This window comes from Lampetra fluviatilis, chromosome 3 (genome assembly GCF_964198595.1).
Source record: "Lampetra fluviatilis chromosome 3, kcLamFluv1.1, whole genome shotgun sequence".
NCBI classification, from domain to species: Eukaryota; Metazoa; Chordata; class Hyperoartia; order Petromyzontiformes; family Petromyzontidae; genus Lampetra; species Lampetra fluviatilis.
The window spans coordinates 3,567,164-3,594,182 of NC_136277.1; the positions used below are offsets into that span (position 1 = coordinate 3,567,164).

General features: G+C 40.4%; 1 protein-coding gene across 4 annotated transcripts in view; it reads left to right on the forward strand.

Moving 5' to 3' along the window:
• Positions 1-27,019, forward strand: part of LOC144951695 (neogenin-like) — a 225,504-nt gene that overhangs the window by 98,244 nt on the left and 100,241 nt on the right. For all 4 annotated transcript variants that reach the window (XM_078882001.1, XM_078882029.1, XM_078882019.1 and 1 more), the window contains exons 8-13: positions 3,151-3,304; positions 6,410-6,564; positions 10,834-10,988; positions 16,474-16,612; positions 17,307-17,356; positions 20,206-20,347. In XM_078882001.1, the coding sequence (XP_078738127.1) occupies positions 3,151-3,304; positions 6,410-6,564; positions 10,834-10,988; positions 16,474-16,612; positions 17,307-17,356; positions 20,206-20,347 (795 nt within the window). The remainder of the gene's footprint in view (positions 1-3,150; positions 3,305-6,409; positions 6,565-10,833; positions 10,989-16,473; positions 16,613-17,306; positions 17,357-20,205; positions 20,348-27,019) is intronic.

Here is a 27,019-nt window from a genome sequence, read left to right on the forward strand (position 1 = left end):
GCCAACTTACCAGCGGGACCATGGGTGCCCGAGGTTTAACGATCTGGGAGACCACTGGGAATTTCAAGTCTTACTGTTCGGCTTCCCCAAGGGCCTTCACAAAAGTGGTAATTGCCCACCTAATGGTCATAGGCAACCATGTATATCCTCACCGAGATGACCTACTGATTCTAGATTTGAAGCTTTCGTGACTGCAAGGATTCATATTCTTAGGTTTTTTTTTCGGTAAAGTCACGTAGGTAAAACATCAAAATTAATGAAAATAAAATAAAACAAAAATCACAACGTTTCGGAGGCAACACAAGTCTCCGTCATCAGGTGGGACCGTCACAGCCGAATTAGCTGCATCAAGTGAGGCAATGATTCAAGATGTAATCCCTTATAAGCAAGTTGAGGGGGGGGGAGCTCATCAGAATGTGGTCGCCAATGAATGGAACGTATCGGGAGGGAGGGGGGCGGGGCTCAAAGACAGCACGGAGTGCTAAGTACAACGCATCGGGAGGGGGAGGATGTCGTTCCTGACTTACAGTATCCTGGAGTCTACAAATTGAGTTGCATTTGTGGTGATTGCTACATTGGAGAAACGAAACGTCATGTTTCTGATCGTGTCCGCGAGCACAAGTCAGATCTGAAACACGGCAGAACTGATTCTTCTGCCGTTGCCGATCATTGCTACAACTCGGTGGGCTCTCATGAAATTGTCTTTTCCGAGACCAAGGTTCTCTGCAAACCTCCCGGCTACCATCAAAGGTTTGTACACGAAGCCATATAAATATACAAACACAGACATAATTTCAACCGTGATGATGGGTACAAACTTAGTAATCATTGGAAAGATGTTATCAACCACGCAAAAAAGACTTAATTACACTTTTTTGGACCATCTTATCTGACAGGCACTATTTTACTTTACTTTACCGAGTGTTAACATCCCCAGTTATTTGGTGTAAACATGGGCATTTTCGTTCTTTTGTCTATCATGTGTATCAGGCCTCCCCTCCCCCTCTCTGTCCAATGTGTTGGCGTGTGCAGCAGCAACCGCGTCCAAGCCGTCGTCCATTTTTTTGGCCCCGCCCCCCTTCCCCCTCCCGATGCGTTGTACTTAGCACTCCGTGCTGTCTTTGAGCCCCGCCCACCTCCCTCCCGATACGTTCCATTCATTGGCTACCACATTCTGATGAGCTCCCCCCCCTCTCCTCCCCCCTTGAACTTGCTTATAAGGGATTACATCTTGAATCATTGCCTCACTTGATGCAGCTAATTCGGCTGTGACGGTCCCACCTGATGACGGAGACTTGTGTTGCCTCCGAAACATCGTGATTTTTGTTTTATTTTATTTTCATTAATTTTGATGTTTTACCTACGTGACTTTACCGAAAAAAAAACCTAAGAATATGGACCTACTGATTCGGACAGAATTGGAGAGTATGCTGGAGAAGTATCTCTCAGAGCTGGTGCCAGGACTCCCGGAGCATGGGTTTGTGTTAAATGACTGGAAGTGCAGCTTCATCCCATCACGGAGGCTGACATACCTGGGTGCCATACTTTAAACAACCGTGGGTAGGGTTCATGAGATAGGAAAAAAACTGGGCGTTTCTGAAGTGCTGCATCAGTGCTGGCTTTGGGGAAAGGAGGTCAAGTAAGGAGATCCCTTATAGTCCTGGACCATAAGGCTGCAATAGTTGAAATGGCGTATTGGGCAAGGTGACACATGCAGGGACTGCAGTGGTGCCTTTTAGACAACTGGGTGAAAATGTTTCGATGGGTTCCGTTGTTCATGTATATATATGTATTCACGTTATTTATAAAAAAAAAATGGGAGCATAATGTCATCATAACCTGACGACATGGTAGGTTGATTCATGTATATTGATGGATGAAAAGTGAACCACGCTCTGCCTAATTAGCATACAGGAAGTGCTGCAGATTCAATTAGCCTCTTTGTCTTAACCCAAAATCCGGCATACAGGCGACCCCCGCACCTACGACCTAATTGGCTCCTGGACGACAGTCACAAGTGGAGCCGTTGTAAGTCGAACCCTTATCTCCCATAGGCGCAATATAAGACATTGGGGTTCCATTCCTGGAAACCCATTACATACCATAAAAATACCAAAATTGACCACGGAAATAAATAAAAAATAACCCTAACAAACATTTGTTATAACTTAAGCTTTACCAACATTTATTAAGTAAAAACAAACACATTTGAAAATCCTTAAGTACTATTCTGCATGTGCATCACATTGTTTCTTCTCAGACATAGCGAAAGGTGAAACATTTTCAAAATTTGAAGAAAATCTGTAAACAAATGAAGAGAATTGTGACAGAGACGCTGCGTTCGCTCTAGGCCCAGCTGCAGACTGTCGGGCTATACTGTACATACACATACGGTGGAAGAGCAAATCAGCACCATCAGGCGACGAGTGTGCGCATGACATACGCACACTCGTCGCCTGATGGCGCTGCGTCGGTAGCAGTCGTTAGGGGGTCGTAGGTATGAGCTTTGGTCGTTACCGTGTGGGTCTTACTAAAAGAAAGGTTGTAGTCGAGCCGTCGTAAGTCGGGGGTCACCTGTGCTGGAGTCCAGCTATAATAGGTTTTACCATATACACAAGACCATGTTATTGTGAGTTTCTACAGATATTGAGTAGAGTGGTAATGCAGTGGTTGGCGCACTATGTTACAAACATGGCTTCCTGAGTTGAATTCCTAACTATGGCTAACATTAGTGACAATTATCTTAACTGGTCCTGAGCTTCCTCTAGGTTAACTCAGCCTAAAAATTAGTATCTGGTGTGGTATGTACACTTTAGAGATGGGAACACCACCCATTCGTGCGTCGTGTTGGCCGTCATAGGTGCTCGTGAGCAGCACTTGCCCGAACGATTTATAAAGGCTTTATGAGACATGTTGTCTTTTGTCTTTGTGTAAGTTTGTTTATGGTTAATGATATTATAATTTGTTGTTAAATTGTGCTTGACTTCTAAACATTAAATTGCATATTAAATTAATAATTCGTAAAAATCATGCCATCAGTCATATCAACATGATTAATGGCTGTATCTCACAAGTCATTAAAATATAGCACAGTTATATCAACAATGTTTTTTATTGTGCTGTTTTATGTGAACTGTCTTCTGTGCCCAGCCGTCCCTGGTATATTGGCTTCGTCAGCTCCACGTGGGATGACAGCTGTGCTGGTGTCTACAAGGTTCATCCGGCTGAGTTGGCGAGCCCCAGCTGAATCACGTGGGAGTGTTCTTCATTACTCCGTGTACTACATGCGTGTTGGCAGTGTCAGGTGGGGACAGGATATTACGCTACATGGAAACAAACCACTTAAAATATGTGCATGTATTATTGGCAAAAGCTGAATTAAAATGGCACTTTAATATTAAAGCGAAAACACTGATTCTCGTATGGAATTGTTTTTGTATGCCTCCCATAAATATCTCTATCCTTCTTGCAAGGTTCAGGAATTAAAAACACTTTAATCCCTTCTGCACTTACATTTATTGAGAGCTTCTTTATTCCTATTGAAATGATAATTAAGTTTAGGAATACATCACTAAATGGATTATGCATTGACTACAACAGTATTACCCATATTGCAATATCCCAGCAATATTTAATAAAAACAATTTAAAATGAGTTTACAAAGCAATTTATGTCTTGATCATTGAATGCTTTGTTACTCAACTGCTACTAATTGCTAACTATTCACATAGCAATTTAAGATTTAATAATCGAAAACATTTTAAAATGTGAATTTGTTTTAGGCTTCATGGTGTGAAATGTCCCCTGTAACTCACACCCACTTTCTGTCTGGTCTCTCTATTTATGTGCAATGAAGGAGGGCCATTGCCTGAACCATCACCGAAATATTTTTTTATTTTTAAGGCCACAGTGTTATTGATGAATGTGTTTTTGTTTTTTGTGCTGGTGCACCATTGCCAACACAGTATCATCAAATAATTTATGGTTAAAGAAGCACATTACAACTCTATTATTTCATTAAGCCGAGCTGAAATATATAGGAGACAATAATGTTAATTCTTATTCTTTGGGTCTTTCGGTAAAGCCACGTAGATAGAAAAATTATGATAAAAAATATAAATATCACGACGACGTTTCGATCGCAACACAAGCAATCGTCATCAGGTGAAAACAATATATAGCGGGAGAGCTGCTGAGGCAGGTTGTTATAAAGGTTTGAGATGGGTGTAGCCTAAGGGTCATAAGCGAAGTGGGCGGGGCTAAAGATGAAATTTGCATGTAGATGTAAGATTGGAGAGCTGGGCTACCTCCACTACGGCGACGCTGTGGAGGTGGCCATTGTATTGTAAGAGATTTGCATGTCAATGTAAGAAAAACGAACAACAATGTTTATGATTAGCCATAGTCCAGTTGTGGATGATGACCTTCCCAAGCCATCATCATCTCTCATGTTCCCTCAATGCAACAACGCACATAGCAGGGAAATTATAAAGTAATATAAATATAAAACAATAAAAATTCTCACGACGTTTCGACTGCAACACAAGCAATTGGATTTCACACCTGATGATGATTGCTGTGTTGCAGTCGAAACGTCGTGTTTTATATTTATATTATTGTATTATTTCCCTTCTACGTGACTTTACCGAAAGAATCAAGAATATGAATCCCTGCAGTGACGAAAGCTTTAAATCAAAATTGTACGCACATAGCATCTGCAAATGAGTTTCATTCATCAATCCATCTCCAGCAAATATACCTTCGGTTGCATGCCTTCCTTTGTTGTTTCCTCTACTATTCTCACTTCCTGGCCATCATCAATTCTCGTGATCTGTCCTGCCTAAGCTTACATTTGTTTGTTAATAGCCAACACTGCATTTAACGTTTGTTCTATAATCCATTGTTCCTTATTTTGAGAGGTAATATGGTAGCCACACTTAACAATGGGGGAAGTGTTAAACCTTTCAACAGATTATTCGATGTAAAATCTTAAGATAAACAATCATAATATTTGACAATATTGTTTTGCAGAGATATATTGTGCATGCAAGGATTTATGGTTTCAAACATATACGTAGTTATGGAGTTCATCACAAAGTAACCTTTCATTAAAGTATATAGCTTATATGGTAATGAAATGAGGACTGTGTCTGTTGCTGTAGTCTGTGGCAAACTACCATTGATGTTGCTGCCATGTACAGGCAAAACACTAAATGTGGACTTTACAAAGTAGAATGGGAAACAGCTGCTGGAGATATAATTTCCAAAAGCACACATTAAAAACTCTTGTTTTGAATCAAGAGTTGTTCACCACAAAGAATAAATATATCCACAAAGATGTATATAAATGTGCTATTCCTTACATTCTTCTAGTATAAAAAAGCGTTAAAATCAATGTCAATTATAAGTATATATAACCTCCACTTAGTCTAGTATGAATGTTACGTTATTACAGTAATTAAATCCACAGGAGTGAAATCACACTCGCAGAGCTGCATGGGGCTAGGAACACAGAAACCCGATGTCCTGCTTCAGGAATGGAGCGAATGACTTGCTCGGTTAATTTATAAAACAGTTGTGGATCTTGGTCCATACAGGCAGGTCATTTTGGAAGGTGTCCAGTTTATACAAATTATTGCATTTAATACTTTTTAAGTTCTGTGCAAAACTAGTTACTACTGGCCAAGACGAATTAGAGAATCTATCGAAATTTAAATAAATAAAAATAACTGTAACCGTTTGGATAGCTACCGCCTTAGTGTTGCTTGGAAGAGAATCAAATAATGCATGATTTAAATGCATGCCTATACAGGTCATCATGCTTCAATGGGGATTACCTTTGAACAGACAATAACAGGTACTGCTATTTTTGTACACAAAATCGACAGGAGGTACAATAACAATGGGTGTGCCTAATGAGCATGCATAATGTACGTTGATTACCATATAAATAACCCAAACCGGCAATGGATATCCATTGCCATTTAAATGCATTCATTAATCTCCATTTCGCTCAAGAAGGGCTCACAAGTGAAATCATCACATCTACCCCTCTATTTAAGGAACGAAACAGGAGCATTTCTCCATAAATCTGGCTGTCGCCTGATGAAGCTAGTTGTAATTACTGGCGAAATGTCGTATGCAGATTGTAAATATTGTGGCTTTGCTCTCCAACACACCGGTGTGCTGTACTAGTCACAAATTGGCCACGTTCTGTTTACGTAACAAACCTGACTAATTGTCTGTCGGGTGGTAGTGGGTTTTACGACGCATTTATACTTACGCAATCTAACCCCAAAAAAACCTGTTTTTGGATGATATTGGTCGCAAAAGCCTCCGCATTCAACTGATATCGTGCTGTGCGAGCTCATAAGAACATTTCTATCTAACTGCGTCTGTCTCGTTGCAGAGAACGCCGTGTTGATACTCTTCAAGTCAGTGAACTACAGTTGGTGGTCGGTGAGCTGAGACCTGAAACTGGCTACAGCTTCCAGGTAGTGGCAGTCAATCAGGCTGGTCCAGGCGAACGGTCTGCCCCACTTCGTATCACCACACAACCTGAAGGTATAGGCATCGCACCAGGGCGGTTGTCTGTAACACTCAGGATTGAATTGTTACTCTGTTATCTGGCACTTGACCATTTGGAATGCTCTATTAACAGGGGTCTGTCATAGACGGCAATACAAATATTCCTTCGTCTATCCAAAAAGATTCCGACAGCCATCTGGCATCTTGCCGTGCACTTATCAGAGATCTGTTGTTTACCCGAGTTTCAGGACACCGCCGAGTGGTGACACGAGCGGCAGTGCGTACATACAGTACTGTACTGCTGTATATTATACCAAGGCCGTAGCCATGGAGTCAACATTGGGGGGGGGACCAAATCTTCCAGGGTGTCTGGGGGTCCCAACCCAGAAAAAAATCTAAATTTGAAAACTCATTTCCTGCCTGAAATATGAAAAAATGCAATAACACATGGGATAGACTTTGTTTTTTTACAATAATGTCTAATAGTATATTCTATTCAATTCCTCCGATTTTTTCTTTTTTACCTTTTCTTGTTTCATTGTATGTAATGGCAGAGATTAGGGATTAATAAAGTACAACCCTAACCACAATCACATAAACAGAAATCTATGCATTGATTTATATGAAGACAAGTCCAGATATTGTGGCCAAGGTTTAGCAAACTGTAGTTTTTATTTACATAGCATAGCAATTATTTTTTTCATAGCAAAATATTGGGGGGGACATTTTGAGAATATTTGAATATGGGGGGGGGAGATGTGTCCCCCCAATATATATTATAATTACGGCCTTGTATTATACTCTACATGGTCCCACTGGTTCTCTATAATAAATTTAGAATGCTCTACAACTGGCTGGTGAGTATCTCTATAAAATATTGTATTTTAATATCACAGTTAAAATGTAGGCTTAGTGTCTTTCTTGAAAAGTATTGCGTACTTGGAAAATTAAGTTTATAACTCTCAGATAACCGGCGTATTTAATTAATCAGCACCCTCCATTCCCCATAGAAGCCGGATAACAGAGCTTTTGCTGTCGTATGCATTACACTACAATACAGATGCGGTTTAATTCTCGACAAAACCTAACAAGTATAATTTCACAACTAAAAAAACATTAAAACATTTCCAAAAATATACGCGTTTGATTGAAACATGAGAATGTTCAATCTCTGTGTTACTCTCGTTTTTTCTTTTGAGTAGAAGGGACTTTATATGGAGAGCAGTCAATGGTGCAGATAAAATAGGATATCTCATGGGTTCTGTATAAGTAGTCCATATAAATGACGTGGCATGAGCCATGCTACCATTAAATAAATTATACTAAGCCCAGCTGAAGAGACCGTTTAATAATGATAGTATCCCTCGTTGTCACACTTCTGCCATAAATGATGTTTTTTATACAGGAGACCCTTGAACATTGTTGGGATTACGTTCTTAGAAAGTGCCGCGAAAGCCAACGGCGATGTTCAATACTTAAGCCTGTTACTGCCTTGCCCAAGATTGCATGAAATGCTGAAAAAGTAGCAGAGATCGATGTACTTATGCAATTTGGGGACTTCTATACAGTAAAACCTCGTTATTTCGGTATTTAATCATTCGTTATTGGGGATAATACGACACGGCTGCGCTTTCGGCATATAGTGTATATTAGTAATTCACCACGAGCCAAATTACCGTACCGAATGGTCCAATTTTGGCAAACCCGTGGAGTGACGCCGTGTGCCACGACCAAAACGATGACTCAGTTTAGTGGCGGCGAGCATGGTGAGCGTTCGCGCAGAGCTGGTAAGTAAAATGTAAAGTTTAATACTCTTTGGTTCTTTCGGTAAAGTCACATAGGTATAAAATGAATAAAATTGCCGTGGTAAGAGGTTATACAACTCTTTTCTCCCACTTCAGCAAAAAAAAAATTCTTGCTGTGGCTTTCCCACCTGATGACGATTGCTTGTGTTGCGCCCGAAACGTCGTGATTTATTTTATTTTATACCTGCGTGACTTTATCGAAAGAACCAAAGAGTATGGATCCCTGCAGTCACGAAAACTTCAAATCTAGATTGTAAAGTTTAAGTTAGTGTTATTTGGCGTCTACGTTATAATTTAGTGATAAAGTGAACATACAGTATAGTAAGTGTGCATTAAGCCTCCCTCCACAACCTCTGTCACCTACCACATGGAACCTACCACATCCTCCTTCGCCTGTAGTGCTGGTTACTGATGGTAAGTGTTAACTTTTTTCGGAAAATAATTTTTGGATGACAAATTTAGATTTTTGTTGTTGTATTGGAACAGAAGGCACGGGGGAGTACCATTGTACGTCATTCAGAATATTGGATAATTCGGCAAGGCCAGAGCCCCATATGTGTCGAATTAACAAGGGTTTACTGTACTTTATTTATTTATTTCGTGACTTGTTAAGCTTTATATTTTGCTCTCCTATTGTTTTTTTTTTACTTTCTGACCCGCCACTACCGGACATCTGTGAAAGAGCTTCAAAGCTCATCGGATTCTTCCATTCAAAATACATATTTTGATTCTTAATTGCTAAATTGCATTACAGGCAGACCTCGCGTAGCGCTCAAGATGCGTTCCCGGAGAAGTGAGCGCAAATCGAATCGGCGCTAAAAAGGCCATTGTGTATGTGGGGGGGATGCTTTCCTGACAGCGTTATTTCTTCCGTATGAGTAATATATGAGGGCGTCATTGGGGGTATCAGTAAGAGCGCTAATAATAGACATGGTACATTTTTTATAAATACGACGTTTTTTTTAATGATAATAACATCAGCATCATCCACCTGATGCTCACGTCCTACAACATCCTGATACTCGCCCACCTGGAACCCTCACTTGCATTTTAACATCCAAAGTGATACTTTTCCTTGACAGTTTAGTCACATTTCCAGCACTAAAACTCGCAGGCTTTTTTTTCCAGACATGGGTCTAAAAAATTCACAAAAACCCACCAATAAGCAGAGAGACCATCGTTTGGTTAATAGGCAAGACCCTGCTGATGAGTCTCATAGAAGTGGAAACAGGTCCAGGGTACTCTTTCACTTAACAGTAATGATCTTTATGTTTTGACAGTGAAACACCCTTCCACTTTTATTGCTTATGTTACAAGGAAAATCGCAAAGTGATTACAAAAAAAGCTTAACTGCCATTCCGTCTTCAGCAGGACTGATTTCTGAAGCATTGCTACAAACTCGGGTTGTGGTTCTAATTAAAACACCTGAGCACTTCCATTGGCTAATCATTATTTATTTTTACATCCACATTTTATGATTAAATGTAAGGAAATCGAATTTAACCTTATGAAGTAAAATGATTGTCTTAATATTGTTGTATAGTATTAACATGTCAGTTTGAAAACACAGCTGAGAATAATTAGCACTCAAAATGAAATTGAACTCTTAGGATTTTTTATTTTAGGTGGGTGGCATGATACAAAACTTTTCATAAGATTAGTACAGTTGTTGTGATCGATTTGAATTTTCTGTAGCCCATTCCCTAAAACAAATGTTTGGCAGACCTGCTGATGGAACAGTAAAAGGCAGTTTGAGAATGGGTGATGGTGCCCTCTAAGTGACTGAAAACACCGTACAGATAAAGGAGTTACAGCTCTGTAGGGTTGAACTGAATTACATTTCGTTTGGAGTACCATTTCTTAATATTGCAATGTAACGCTTTTAGACGGTAATAGAGGCAAAGAAAATATATAATAACTCAACTCCTACATGACTTTACTGAAAGAACCAAATAATATAAATTCCTGCAGTCACTAAAGTTTTGAGTCAAAATTCAATAGTGCCTGTTGGATGTCTCTTTTGCAATGAAAGTGCACAAAACAAGATAATTTATAGACCTACTAGCTTTACGACCTGGCTTTGCCCGAGACTTGGATTCTTGTCTTGGATTAATACAGGGCCTACACGGAGGGTGGGGGGGGATGCGTGACGTCAGTAGGCACACTGCGTGACGCTGCCGCATGCGGGTGACATCACAGATGTGACGTCACCGCTCACTTGCCGTGCAAAATATATCCATTATTGCGCCCCCCCCCCCCCCCCAAAATACAAAAGTAAATTTTAATACGTTTTGCATTGTGTACAGTCTGGAAGCTACCCACATGCATGTTGGGAAGTATGCTAAACATTTCGAACAGACACACATATTCACAAATTTCCCTTTTATATAGATAGACCCATTAAGTTATAAAGTAAACTTGAATAGAAATGTCTGCATTATATTACTTCTCAAGTTGTACTGAAAACTTGCTGATTATTTAATTGTTTGTGTTTGTCCAGTACAAGTTCCAGGACCGGTTCTAAACCTGCACGTCGTAGCCATCTCGACCACCTCAGTGAGCCTCCAGTGGGACCCTCCTGCAAATGTATTCAGCCCCATCATGCATTACAAACTCTACTACATGCAGCTGGATGGGGAGGCTACCACTGAACACGTGAGTGTCATGTCCTAAATTTTCCATTACACATGTGACTCTTAGGTATACGTTCACACCTCTGTTACATGTACGCAACGTGGCTCATCATGACACCTATACCAAATGTTTACGATATTCTATCACCAACCTTTTGTTTCCCACATACCACAAGGGGGCTTCCTCAGTGACACTTGTCACCTATATTTTGAACGAGAGGACATATATGATGAAACAGATTCCCTTTATTTAAAAAACAACTATTTTGGAATTCTCTACTCCTCTCCCAGGAATCTTTCTCATTGAGCACAACATACTCTTTAGAAGTTTATTGAAATGTGATCGACTGCTCTTTTTATACTAACATTCAAACTTTGTGAGATATTTTTATTGTTCGAGGTAGTTGACATGTCTCTGGTATATTACGTGTTATTTTTAGTCATTGTTTCGTTTTAACCATTTAATATATTAGAATAGATCATTAAAACTTTTCAAAATAGCAAGTAGTGCAAATGTATTGTTCACTTTGGATACAAAATGGTTTCATCTGCTACTGACACTGATGAATTATTGTTCAGTGGAATGCTACTTATGAATGTTACTTCAACATAAAGTAGAAATAATAAAACACAAATATGAACACAAGATATACAGCTATAATACCACCATTTAAGATAACTTAAGTTTCTCTGAAGAATTGCTTTTCCAAACAAGTTTCATTTGTCAATACATTTCACAATGCCACCTCTGCCATAGGGCACAAAAAACACCCTATTTGCCCCACTGGTCTACATAGATAATGTGGCATATCAGTGAACAAAGAGCATCACTTGAAAAGTCAAACCGTTGTGAGGAAAATAAGAGGTGGAAGCTTATATGCCCAATATTAGAGCACACTAGGCAACACCGCTACGCCAATACTTGTGGTTGTCATGCAGCTGAGTCACGTCGTCCCATAATATTTCGATGACCTTTAAATTGTCATGAATTGTGTGTCTCCAATTGCTTCTCTGTTACATTTTTCTTTCTCTGTATTCTACTTCATTGCCTGCCTTGTAATGCAATTCTCATCCATACGATATAGATGGCCTTACCATCGTAATAGTCTCATCCTGATATCATCCATCTTTGATAGACGAATTTGGATCGTTACCTCTTGGTTGGTGACCTCGTCCTTCCAGACTATCCCAATGCTCTTTTGCAGCCATGTCTGGTGTGCTGCTTCAAGATGCTTCATGTTTGACACTGCCGTGTTTTCATCCATACAGCAAAATTGTTTCTGCTATTAGTTGATATAGTCTGATCTTGTCCATTCTAATTAGTATCTTATTTTTCCAATTTAATTTCATCTTCCAAATGTTCCATTTTCTTTTCCTTTCCTGGCTTTAAAGTCGTTATCAGCGTGCGTGTTACTGGACAGAAAACTGCGCAAATAGAAAATATTTTCTTCAGTTTATCTATGCTTTCAAATGATCTTAGTCATCAAATCGCCAAGTTCCTACTTTCAGGATTTGTGTTTTATTTGCATTTAAATGAGGTAAAACTTAAAAATTATACTCTTTCACCATTTTAGTCGATTCCTGCATTTTAGCCTACGAGCAGTCTGACCGAGCATTATAATCTACAAAGTGCAGGTCTATTAGATTGTCATCATTGACTCATGCCAGACGCAACACCAAGTGTGTTGGCGCTCTTTTCCTAGATTTGAAGCTTTCGTGACTGCAAGGATTCATATTCTTAGGTTTTTTCGGTAAAGTCACGTAGGTAAAAACATTAAAATTAATGAAAGTAAAATAAAATAAAAATCACGACGTTTCGGAGGCAACACAAGCTTCCGTCTTCAGGTGGAACCGTCACAGCTACCACAGCTGTATCAAGTAAATGAGAGATTGCAGGAGCTACCACTCCGTTTATATAATGGTTGGAGAGGGGGGCTCTCTTTTCATCACTTTGTCAATTATCAGAGCAATGGTGAAATCACACAACCTTGTCTCACTCCTGAGATTAACCCAAACCTTTCTCTTCACTGGCTATCTTGCCTCACTGCACATCTAGCTCCCATATACAAGTGTTTGATGCCTACGATCTTCTCAGGTACTCTAGTATCCCATAACTTTTTAAAATACATACCATAGTGACAACATGTACGTACAGTCAAAATCGTTTATAAAGTCATCAAAAGTATGGTCAGACCTCTCTTACCGCTCAAGATGCCTTCCTGGAGAAGTGCTAAAAGGGCACATTATACCATTGTATGCATGGGGATGCATTCCCGATTGTGTTATTTCTTTTTTTATGAGAAATATATGAGGGCTTTGTTGGGGTATTGGTAATATAGCTAATAATAATAATACAGGTGTTAAACATTATTTCATAAAAAATAATAATAATAAAGTACAGTCTTAGCACTGGTAGATTGCGCACTGCGCAGACAATAGCGGCACTACGGTAACGCCGTTGCCGCGCCCCCAACCCCCCACCTCTCTCTCCCCCCAGCTCCCCCTACTCCACACCCCCACCCCTCCCTCTCCCTCCTTGCTCCTCCCCCTTTCTTACCTATATAACCTCTTACCACGGCAGCTCTCTCTCCCACTTCAGCAAAAAAAAGTCTTGTTGTGGTTTTCCCATCTGATGATGATTGCTTGTGTTGCAATCGAAATGTCGTGATTTAATTTATTTTATACCTACGTGACTTTACCGAAAGAACCAAAGAGTATAGTATTCCTCCTACAACGCAGTGGTGGGAGATGAGTTTGGAGAAGCTGCTGCACTTTAAATCCGGGTCATTCTCAGAGAAGAGTTCCAGGACCTCCGTGATCTTAGTGATGCCCTCAGTCTAAACTTCTGTGGTGGGGTTTCATTTAGGTGGAGCCTGAGACTATAATTTCTGTCCTGTGAGTTCTCAGCTGGCTAAATATATGCTTTACTGTAATAACATTTAAAACTCTTTTTTTCTTTTAATTAAATTATGACTAACAATCGTGATAATCGACTCACGGGGTGGGGGGGCGGTCTGGTTAGCCCAGAGCTCTCAATGTCACTCGCATTGCCTGAATGAATGATGGGGGTGGGTGCATTTACTCGGCCAGTACTGCATGTTCTCTTGCCCATCGCGGGGGTTGCATTCTTGAAAATAGCCACAATTGGCAAATCTGTGATCCGCAAATTCAGAGGCATATGGGTAAAAAAATTGTTTGGTTCACAGTTCAAAATACAACACCCTCTCTCTTTATGTTTTATGTTACCCTACATTAACCCATAGATGAAACAGGAAGTGTTTTGTTACGTAAAATATTATTCATATTTTATATAGTGTTGATTAATCACTAAAAATACATAAACAAACAAATAAAGATATATATACTAGAGGTCTGAACATGTGCATCCACATGTCCGAACCTCGACACTGCCTCTATACCATGGCTCCATCAAATTCAAGAGTATCTGAAGACACCAACCATGCAGGAGATCCAACAGGCCATTAAAAAACTCAGCAATGGGCATGTGGCCTGTCCTTATTACATCTCCCCCGAGTTGCTCAGATGTGCAGAACATCAATCAGTTTAGCCCATCATGACCTCTTCTCAAAGGACTGGAAGTTTGGTTTGGCCATGTTTGTTTGTTGTAGTATGGAGTTAGAATGATGGCTTTAATCTAAGTTGTCTTGTGGTTGTTGTTGATTGACTTGCATCCCACTGGGATTTTTGCACAGCGTTGGTGTACGGTGCTTTTTCTTCTGGAAGACTTTGCAGTTTTTTTCCTGGATTTTTCTGTTTGTGCATAGTCACTTTAAGATGTTTTTTTGTTCATGTTTTTGTTTTTTGTTTGTTGCGGTTGCACCCGATTCAAGAGCCGAATGGCTTATAGGGCTACACCAAATAAATTAAACTGAAAAACTGAAAACTGGTCGAGTTCTAGCCGAATAGAGGGAATGTATGATTATGACCCTCTACAAGGGCAATAGGCCGATGTCCTGTGGCAACTATTGGCCTATTCAGTTGTGCTCAATGCCTGAAAAGGTATTTGCAAATGTTCTTCTTGTACATTTGCACCCTCTACTCATGCGGCGCTATTTGCCGCAAGCAGTCTTGATTCACAAAAGAGCGATTTAGCATGAATGAATGCTAGCTTTTCATCTTCTACCGTGAGTTCTACAAACCCCTACAGGATGTACACATTGACATAAAGGCTGCTTTCAGCTCGCATTATTGAAGGCTTTGAGAGCCATGGAAACTCCACTTTTTCTGGTTAATGTCATCTATAATCGGTTATCTGGGTCAATTTGACGTATCCAGATGGGTAGGACTTATCTGGACATTTCACGACACTATCGGGCGTCCGCCAAAGCGGCTTCCTTGCCCCCGCCCTCTTCTGCATTGCAATTGACTGGATCATGCCTATGTGCTTGAATGCCTTTGGCAAAACTGTCAAGAGAACATTTGTTTACTGATCTAGATTATTCTGATGATGTTATTTTTACAGAAGACCCAGCAACATGCCCCATAACATTGACTAGTTTTGACCAGGCAGATAAAATTCCTTAAACCTCCTGGACAAAAACTAAACTTAAGAATTCGATTTTTGTGGCTCTGCTCCTTCCCACATCTATATATGCTGGGTCAGGCACTGGAATCTACCAATAGGTTCACATATCTGGGCAGTAACATAGACTCCTCCAAGTATTCCACCGATACCGATTTATGTATCGGCATTGCCAATCCATCTTTAATAATTACAACTCGGTCATGATTGGAGATAGAGCTGAGCCTATCTGCAAAACTGCCAATATAACTTCCGTATTGTTTCTGTTTTGTTGTATGGGGCTGAGAGATCTGCATTATGCTGAAGGCTGACTCAGATAAGATACGGGCTTTCCAGTGTTGCATCATTGGCATCAACTGGTTTGACTTTGCCAGCAACAATGGGGTTGCAGAGCACATCGGTCTGGGTGAAATTTACAGCCTGGTTGCTGCAAGGCACCTGGCTCTGTTTGGCAATGCCAGAAAGATGCCTGTCAACAGAACCACTCATGTTGCTCTCAACTTCTGCGTTGCTACCCAATGACATGGCACAAGATCTGGCAGTGACTGGCAATGGTTCCCACGCTGGCCCAGACACAACTGGTTTCAGCAGGCTAGGACAAAATTTGGGAGCCTTGGCTGATGACACTTTAATGCTGCGGAAAACCGGTTGACGTGGGGGGCAGTACAAATCGCACTGGTCAAGCGCATCAGTGAGTTTAAACATTTGTGTCTGTATGTTTCGAATGCTGGTAAATTGTATTATTACATCTGATTTCTGATACTTGTGGGAAGAGTGATGGTTAAACCGATCATTTAAATTGAATTTCAGTAGAAATATATTTGTGATATTTTCTCGTGCTGTAAATTGCTGACAAGAGTAGTTTATAGAGGCTTACACCGAGGTAAATAGCTCTGAGCAGTGAATTTATCTTCCCGTTGAGTATGAAATCGATTGAATGTGTTTAATGTGTGGCATGTCACAGGATCAGGACACCGATGGTCCATCCTTCACAAAGGAAGGCCTCAGGAAATTCACCCGTTACAGCTTCCGTGTGGTGGCCTACAATAAGCACGGGCCTGGGGTGTCCTCTGAGGACACTATCGTTCGTACATACTCTGATGGTTTGTGGCTTGCACCTTGACCTATGTAAAACTATATATATATTGGTACATAATTAGAATATAATTAAAAACTTTAAAGTGTTTAAATTTTTTGTAAGATATATTGTCTATAACGGTAAGGTTTTTTTTTATATATAAACTTTTATATTAATGTAAAACATTTGTTTCAATAACTTTTTTTGGTGTTTTATTACACACGCATATCGAGGTGCTGTTCTCAGATTGTCCCATCTGTGATGCTCTATGAAAACATTGCAGAATATCACAAAGAGGAGTTTGTAGCTGTGCATAGGCCCCATCTGTATGTAGATATGTAGGTGGAACCAACATGCATACATATATGCACAATTCTTCAATGTGATATAGTGTTATGTATGTATGTATGTACAAACACTCCTATACTCCCACGGAATATAGGAGTTCTCACAGACCACATGGGCACCACAAATTTTAGGATTTGTGGATAAGAAGAGCATAGATACAGGGGGTTCACTCTCCTGAAGTTATATTTTCGTTTTCCAAGTCTGGTTTGTATTTATCATGTTTCCATTGTTATGTGCAGTTTTGTTGGTTATATTCAGGATCAAGCTTTGTAAAGTGTTGATTTTAATATATTTAAATGTACATCATTTATACAATATGCTGTCCAAAGTGTTAATAGACTGTTTTCTAATGCTTCCTGTATCTTGTGCAGTACCTAGTGGATCTCCACAGGAACTAATACTGGAAGTGGTGAACTCACAGGTAAGTGACTTTTATGGCTTTCCAAATCTGATATTACCCAGGTATTATTACTTATCCACCCTATAACTATTATATTAATCCATAAGCTTCATTGATTTACACACATTTTCTTTGGGATGAAAAAGTTGATTCAGGGCATCACAAACCCCTGATATATATTTTGCGTTTTAAACCCAGTGCCATTCAAATGAAAGGAGTGTGCACATTTTCATTTAGTTTTCATATCAGCTTCATACAATGTAGATATTTGAAAATGAGATGGGGTGGCATGGTGGAAATATATTATTTCCCTTGCATGGTATGCAGGAAGTCATGGGTTCGATGCTGACCCTGATGCCGATATGCTTGGAATTTGCATGTTTTCCACATGGTCCCATTGACTTTTCTCCAGGTCGTCCGGTTTTTCTCTCCACATTTATAAACTTGCCTTTAGATTATTTGCCCATGATACATTCCAACATAATAAGCCAATTCTATGGGCTCGTGTGTGGTCAGATCACCTGCAAATGAGCTAATAGCTCAATCAGCTTTGCCTGGTAAATAAACTATCTTGGTTTAGAGCAACTCTCCACCGTTTTCAATTCTCATCCATGCGAACTCCATCCCTTACTGTGAGAGTTGCTCTCAGCTAGACAACCACCAAATGCCTCAAATGAATGCCTGCGAGGGTCCATGAGTGCAGGTGGTTAGCCACAATTCAGCCCAGTGACATGTCTTGTGTTTGTTTATTCAGCCTTCGACACTCACTCTCTCAATTAAAAACCAACGGCATATATCAAATATAAAATCAACAATGAATTGCATATAAATCTTGTATGAATCTATCGCAGCAGACCGATCAGGACAACACAATTTACAGGATAAGTCTTCAAGGAAAAAAAGAGGAAATTTCAAGTTTCATTTATTAGGTTTAGCCCTGTGAGCCATGCGGCTCTTAAGTCGGGTGCAACCGCAACAAACAAAATATGAACACAGAACATCCCAAAGCAACGACGTGCAAAAGAAACACCCTGGAATAAACCAGCAAATATTCCACACAAAAAACCGTATTAAAACGCTGTGCGCAAAAATCACAATGTGGTGCAAGCCACAAGTAGTAAACAAATATCTCCAACCATTACTCGGCAATGGCAGGTCTAAGAGAACCATCAAGGCGAGGTTCAAGGCTAGTCCCAGAATTCCTGGAACATGGAAGGTCTGCCAGTGCTATCTGTAAAGTAATGGAAGCATTTTAATTCCGTGTCTGACATTATAGCTCTTAATTTTTGGACCTTCCTGGTGTCTTTCGATTTAAAGCTTTCGTGACTGCAGGGATTCATCTTCTTGGTTCTTTCGTGAACAGCACTTGCCCGAACGATTTATAAAGGCTTATCTTTGTGTAAGTTTGTTTATGGTTAATGATATTATAATTTGTTGTTAAATTGTGCTTCTTCTTGGTTCTTTCGGTAAAGTCACGTAGAAGGGAAGTAATAAAATAATAAAAATAAAACATAATAAAACAATTCTCACGACGTTTCGGCCACAACGCAAGCAGCCGTCCTCAGGTGAAGAATGAAACACCACCAAGCTTGGAGCGTCTATTTAAGCTTGGTTGGAGGGTGGGAGGTGGGAAGAAGAGCGCCTTAACAAAATAATTTGCATATCAAGAGGAATTTTGCATATGGAAAATGCGTAGGAGGTGGGCGGGGGGGGTTTCAAATTAATATTATGCCCGTGCATTATGCAGGATTAGCAGCATCAAAGGGAGGGGGAAGGGGGGTAGCATTGACACGACGGTCAATGGTACAGTGTATAATAACAAATAGTATAGCATTTATATGCTTAATACAATGTACAAAGTAATATATAGTATCGTAACTGTATAGTAAATATATAGCAGTGTGATACACATTAGGGTGGGTAGAATAATACATAGTGTTATATTAAAATGTTTATAGCAATACAGTATATAATTTAATGTCGAGTTTGTCTATGGCAGTATATAGTACGGTGTATACTCATGTGATGTAAGAGAATAAAGTTTAGATGGAAGCATATTATATAATTTTTACGACGAAGAATTGTAATGTATTACTTACTGTTAGTAACTCAGCTTATTTTAGAGTATAGTAAGTATACTGATGATGCTATGTAGTTTATACTTTAGTTGTTTATGTAGTTTATACTTTAGTTTTTTACGTGGTTGTTTAGTAACTGCAGCTACATACTATTAACATTCCTTTCCTTTGTTAATGCTACCCCCCTTCCCCCTCCCTTTGATGCTGCTAATCCTGCATAATGCACGGGCATAATATTAATTTGAAACCCCCCCCGCCCACCTCCTACGCATTTTCCATATGCAAAATTCCTCTTGATATGCAAATTATTTTGTTAAGGCGCTCTTCTTCCCACCTCCCACCCTCCAACCAAGCTTAAATATACGCTCCAAGCTTGGTGGTGTTTCATTCTTCACCTGAGGACGGCTGCTTGCGTTGTGGCCGAAACGTCGTGAGAATTGTTTTATTATGTTTTATTTTCATTATTTTATTACTTCCCTTCTACGTGACTTTACCGAAAGAACCAAGAAGAAGACTTCCTGGTGTCGTTCCACCTGTTTATTACAGCTCTTATAATCACTGGAGCATAAAAAAATATTCACCTCGTACTTTTCTTCGGGAAGGATATATAGTTGGTCACTTTACAAATTATTTTCTTTAAACAATTTACCTTGAAGCAATATATACAATGTACACGTACAATGTAAACACCTTGTTCATATGGTAGTAGTTGTTATAGCAATAGGCCAAAGCGTTCTACGTATTGTAATTATGTGAGAGTAATTGCATAAACTCGAACCTTGACATTTGCAGAGTGTGCTTGTGCGATGGAAACCACCTTCACTGGAGACACACAATGGGGACATCACTGGGTACAAGATCCACTACCGCAAGGCGGGAAGGCGTGCAGAAGCGGAGATCGAAGAAACAGCACATTTGTCCTATCTTGCCGTGGGTATGTATGTTTGTAGACACGACATCAATGGGTTTTTGTTCATTCATGTCCTAATATGCACACGGGGCACGACAAAATGAATTATCGTTTTACCAAATGAACCCCGGCTCTTGCATAATGTCCATGATGCAGTAAATTTTAGTCTGTTGATGGTCGGCGATGCGGCAATCGACTCATCTGGACGAGCTGTACACGATGCACTATTCAAAGTTAAATTTTTCGATGACGGATTTTGTTATGCTGATGTTTGGCGTTTCGACATCGCGGAGTAGCAGCACTGATTTCGGATTGATTGGTACCCCAGTCGCGGAGTTAAATACACCCCTGGAAAAAATTGTGTCCCAGAAATAAAATATTTAATTGCCTCGGCCATTTTGTATTAATTGGTACCCCGGGGTACCGCCATAAGGATCAAATATAAAACACCTCATTCATGTGTGTTTGACATGTTGGCCAGACAATGTATAATTATTATTGTACACATGCAAATGTTCAATTGGTGGGAGAGTCGATATTGTGCTTGCATATATATGTTCTAAAACATGTCATGATGAGCCTCTGACACCTGCACCGCACAACACCCTAAGAGTAGAATTCCATGAGGCTGCAACAAGCTTCAAATTCCACCCCATAGCACAGACCTAGGAAAAGGAAAACTTCTTTGCAGAATGAAAACAAATCTATCAATACAAATTACTAAATTTCTCGGTCTATCCAAGCAAATTTGATCAAAGTGAATCTGTGTAATGCTTCTCATTGCTCTTTTAATGCTTTGCAATTCAGGTTAAAAGAGCTAATGCTTTAGCTGTGTCCATTTGTCTGTATTTGTCGATCTATCTGTCTTCTCTGAAACATGGGGTCATGCGATGACTGTCTTGAAGAAGATCCAGTGTAAATACATTCTACCATGAAGTTGTTGTAATTAGGAACTTAAAATAGAGAAAAGCAGGCCAATCATCAACGTGTTACCTAAAACCTATGGTGTTTTAAATGGAACATTTTTCAGTCTTTTTGGTCAGTGCTATAATGTCCCATGCTCCCCGTGATGCCATTGCATTACATGTGACACACATGCTAACCTCCCCTCGCATTTGGCATCATCAAATGTGACGTCCTTGGCATCATCAAATGTGACATCCTTTTGACGTCGTTACCTGCGACATTCATTTAGGGAGAGTTTTCAACCACATCGACCCTTACACTGCTGAGGGGATTGCCTGTCCTACCTGAGGTAAATTTTACTTGTGTATTATATTTGATATCCCTCTGCACATTATTATGAATGTCGATCTTAAATTTATGCATTTTATAAATTGTTTATTTAAATCCTTTTCGTCCAAGGCGATGACATCAAACCCCGTGTTCGTGTTCCTACCGATGGCTTCATAATATGTGACGTCATTGGAATCTATGTATGTTGAATTTTCTTCGCACCGTACGTTGCCAACCATGCCAATCAGAGGTGAGGGGAAGGAAAACAAACTAAACACAACGCAGTTCTAAGGAAATTTCTTTTCAATTTAGATTTAAAAGTGCATAGCACCAGTGGCTTCCGAATATTGAAAAGAAGAGCATTCCAGATGGCTGCACAAGCGCATCTGAGAGCGTGCGATGCAGTGACCATCTTTGTTCGATGGCTAGCCAAAAGCCGCTGCGAGGATGACCAGAGTTCGTGTGATGATTTATGCTGCTTGACTGATCAGCAAGGTATTGGTGGTTCATTTGTGGCAAGCACTTCGTATGTAATGAGTGTGACCTTTTAATATCTTTTGCAGGTTTTTGGGGTTTAATCGCGTAAATATATAAATGTGTCATTAAACCCGCCACCGCCTGACACAGCCAATTAGTAAGGTTTGTGACGTAAACTGAACATGCCAATTTGTTATTAGTACAGCACACCTGTGTGTTGGAGAGCAAAGCCACAACATTTACAATCTGGTGGCGGGTTTAACGACACGTTTATATATTTACGCAATCTAACCCAAAAAAACCTGTATTATGGATGATATTGGTCGCAAAAGCCTACGTGTTAAAAGACCTGTTAATGTATTCGTTCGGCAACCGGAAGCCAATGCAGCTCGGCGAGCACTGGACGGCGGACATGGTCGCATCTTGCAGTACCCATCACAACACTTGACAGAGAATTTTGTACATGCTGCAGCTTGGTAATGTTTTTGCCAGACGTCCCATAGAGTAGTGAGGTTCGATAATCGAGCCTTGTCGATACTATGCTACATGCCACCGTTTTGGCTATGTCATGGCTCAATAGTGGTTGAAAGTGTTGTAGAGTCCTGATATGAAAATCGCACGATGGACACATAAGAACATAATACAGATTACAAATGAGAGGGGGCCATTTGGGCCACTTCGCTTGTTCAGTTACGTTAAGGAGATAGATTCTAGTATCTTATCAAGTGATTTCTCAAAGGGTCCCAGTGAGAATCAGCTTACACCACCTGTTTGAGCAGCCTATTCCACTCCCATCACTTTTTATACAAAAAATTGCCTCCTGGCCTCGGTCCTGAACTTCCACCTGAAGCATCTGGTGCTATTCTCCGTGTTAAGCGTGGGTGATATGTTGTAGACCTGAAAAAAGTCCCCATTAATTTTTCTCTCTTCTAGACTAAAGAGATTTAGTATTTGATCTGTGTATGATCTGTCCTTGAGTCCAGGAACTGCTCTAGTTGCTCTCTAATGGACTCCCTCCAGAACAGTAATGTCCTTTTTGAATAATGGTGACCACTCCAAGTGGGGTTGAATGAGTGCATTCTATGCCTTTTAGCATGACATCCCTGGATTTATATTCAACACTTTTCACTCAACACCCAAGCATTGTAATGTGTTTTTCATTCGCTGGTTTGTCTGGATTGAAGCCAGTGCTTAGTCAACTTTTAACTCCTAGATCCCTTTCATATGTTGTTTCCACAAGTTCCATACCTACTATTTGATATTTGTATTTTATGTTTTTTTTTCTACCTACTTTTATTGTTTTCCGTTATGTGTATTAAATTAAATTTTGCCCGGTGCCTTCCCAGTTTTGGATTTGGTCTAAATGTTTGTGCATTTTCTTTACTGCTGTTTTCCACATCCCCCTAGCTCTCTATAATATGCATATTTCACCAGTTTTCTCACTGTATCAGAATCTAAGCCATTAATAATAGGAACAGCAATGGTCCCAGTACTGATACCTGAGGTACTCCACTAATTACCTCTCCCCAATTTGTGGTTACTCCACTTATGACGACTTTGTTTTTATGACGTCAGACAGCTCTTGAGCCACTTGCTTGGATTCCCTAAAATGTCAGCGGCTTTGACTTTTAGTATTAATCTTTCATGTGGGACTAAGTATATTACGCTGTATGCTCAGTTTGTTTCCACCATCACCGTTGCCATCTCAAAAATCAAATACATTAGTTAAGAATTTGCTTGATCTGCCTTTTCTGTTTCTATGTTGGCTTTTTCCTAAATCTGTTACTCTATAAGTAGTTCGCAAATTAGATCTAATAATTTATTGCCCGAGCTTGCATGTAAACCAATTGAGACTAAATTGTCGGTAGTTATCTGGGTCAGTTTTATCTCCTTTTTTGTGGATGGGTATTATATTTGAAATTTTCCAATCGGTTGGCACCTCCATGGTGTGAAGTGACATGCTTTATGGATGATGTCCCTAATTTCAACGTGTACCCCTGGGTATGCACCTTCCAGGCCAAATTATATATTATTATTGAGTGCTTCTAGCCCCGCGAACACTTCTCTCTCCTTTATATGGAAATATTTTTAGATTTAGGCTTGTACTTTAGCCTGAGGTATTTTATTTGTATGCTTTGATGAACACTTCTATGACGTGTTCATTTACTGCATTGACCAGTTCCTGTCTGTCGTCTACAATTTCACTCTTTTTAGTTGTTACAATTTTTTTTACTTCCTGCTTAAAAGTTATTTTTTGACTGTCATTTTGTAAAATTTGAATTGGTATTATTGCAAAGGTGATGTTCTTTTTACCACTTTCTTGACATTCCTAATGTCTTTTAAGCTGTACATGCAGTTCTTTGTAGTATTTTCTTGATATTTGTCCCTTTCGTAGGCTCTGTATGGAGCCCTTGGTTTCTTTATATTGTTCTTACTTGAGCTGGATTTGTATTTGCTTAATTTGTGGATAAATATGTTTTGGACTGCTAGAAGTGTTTTTTTTTATTTGATAATACATTCTCAATTGCTTGCCTATCAATCATTCTATCCTAGTCCCCTGCTGTAAAGCTTCATATCATTGCTTTAACATTTGCCTTGAAGTTGAATTTTTTTTCCTAGTGTATTTTTGATGTATAGTTCACATGAAACTATATTACTGTATAATCAAATTATCACCTCAGTATTATCATTCTGGCTCCAGGTCGGTACTTAATGAACTCGTTCCTCTGCGACAGCATAGAACCCAAACACTCTGACTAAGATTTGTCAATCTTTTAACATTTAAAACAATTTTAGAGGTAATTCCTCCATATAATGGGTAGGAGGGTTGACGGACTGACCATGCCATGCCCCTTTGGGGCGGAGTGGGTGTTACCGCACTCCTTACACGTGACTTGCTGTCCATCCCCTCAATTCTGTTTTGGGTGCTCGCAGCAGCGCAGGGCCCAATTTGAGTTACTGCGTAGTTAGGTTAGAAGTGTGTTAAGCATACTTTGTTTGATGCTCAGTCGCGGAGTGAAAAATATCATGGCAGTGCCACACCTAGGTGGTAAATAGCAGCAGTGGCGGCAAGAGTTGGCACCAAATAGGGTGAAGTATAGCCGCTCAAATCAGGTGTCGTAGCTGCGGTTCCAACCCTACGAGCAGGAGACCACCACGGGCAGTGATTTCACTGCTTTCGCGTGGTGTTTGCCCCAGGTCTCCACACTATACTCCACGTGGGAGCCCATGAATACTCCAGGTCCTCGTACACAAGCGCAGGCGATAGCTTCTTTGGCGAGGGCTCTGTGTTGCCGGTCGACACTAGCTCCGGGTCGCATTACGACTGGGCGGTGAGCCTGCTGGCACCAGCGCACCAGCCGTGACGTGACCTGGGCCACGGGGGCCGCCCCAACGTGACGAGTGACCTCGTGGGCCTTCTATTAGAGGGGGCATGGGAGCAGGTTTTGTTGCGCACTCGGGTTCACACCACCATTTCAGTGTGTCAGATAGCCCCGATGTTTATTTTTTATGTCGTCTACAGTCCAAACTTGCTTCCACCGCTCGCCTTTATATGTGTTTGTGGCGTGGAGTGAGGCTGCTGCGATCCAGAAGGGGAGGCGTTATTTATGTCCCGATGTATCGGAAGGTGTGGGTTGACAATCATTTTTTGGTACTCCCGGACGGCCGCTGTTTCACGACGGTTTTGCCGCGGAGCGATGTGGGTGAGCAATGGGAGCCACTGGGTCGGTGTCGACTGCAGCATACATGAGATCGCACGCATTGCGATGTTCAGTTGCTTGTTGATAACTCGAGTGTGAGCACTGCGCCCCCACATGTGAACAATACTCTCCCGTTGAATACACAAGGGTGAGCGTGGCAGTCCGCCAGCTGGAGCTCTGATACTTCCCAAGTGATATCTCGGCTGCTCAGAGCCCTGTGCCTGGAACACCAGCTGCATTCAAAAAATGGTTGCCCCATGGAGTCTGGACTTCGCGCTGAATGGGCTGTGCAATCCACCCTTTGATCCACTTGCGTTGTGTTGGAAATGTTCCTTACCTGGAAGACTGTTCCTGGTAGTTATTATAATGGCGCATAGGTTACGTGAGATTCACGCCCTTAGTGCTCACTCATCCTTGATGGTGGTAACAAAACAGAGGGTGCTCATGTAGACCTCTCCTAAGTTTTTCTCGAAGGTGTGCCATCCCCTTTCCGTACAGTACAAGAAATGGTCTTTTCATCCTTTTGCCCCCATCCTCGTCAACTGGCAAAGGAGGCGAGACTGCATTTTCTTTACCTGGTCCGGGCTTCGCAGTTGACGTCCATCCGAACAGCTCTTTGTGTTGTATGGCTTTCAAAAGAGAGGACAACCAGCTTCCAAGCAGCATATAGCTGCATGTAGCTGCTTGGGTGAAATAATGTGTCAAGGGTGTAAAAGTAACATCTATTATCAAATGCTGTTAAACCACACTACCAGGGCTGTCCTCGCAGAGAAGTATTTGTAACAGCGGGCGGTCTTATACTTAACCACCTCCAGTATCGGATGGCTTTGATATCGGTTCACCAAGTATCGACTTGGAACCAGGTTGATAATACATACAGTGGTACCTCAGTATACGTCGTTAATTCGTTCCAGAAGGTAGGACTTATACCGAAAATGACGTATACCAAATTAATTTTCCCCATAAGAAATAAAGTGAAAGGAAATAATCTGTTCCAGAGTACTGTATAAGAAATTATATTTTATATGGCATGTTATACATTAATGGGGTTGTATAAAATAATTTAGACACTACTTATTACTAAAATGCATACATAAATTAAAATAAATGCATAAATATATTTAAATAAATTGAAATAAAAATAAAATGTAACATCACTTTACCTTGCTGAGAGGAGTTGATAGCCTACGAGGATGGTGGTGAGGAAGGGGAGGAGGAGGAGGAGATGTTATTTTTTGGAAGGAGAGTCCCCTTCCATTAAAACTTCAGGAAGCTGAAATTC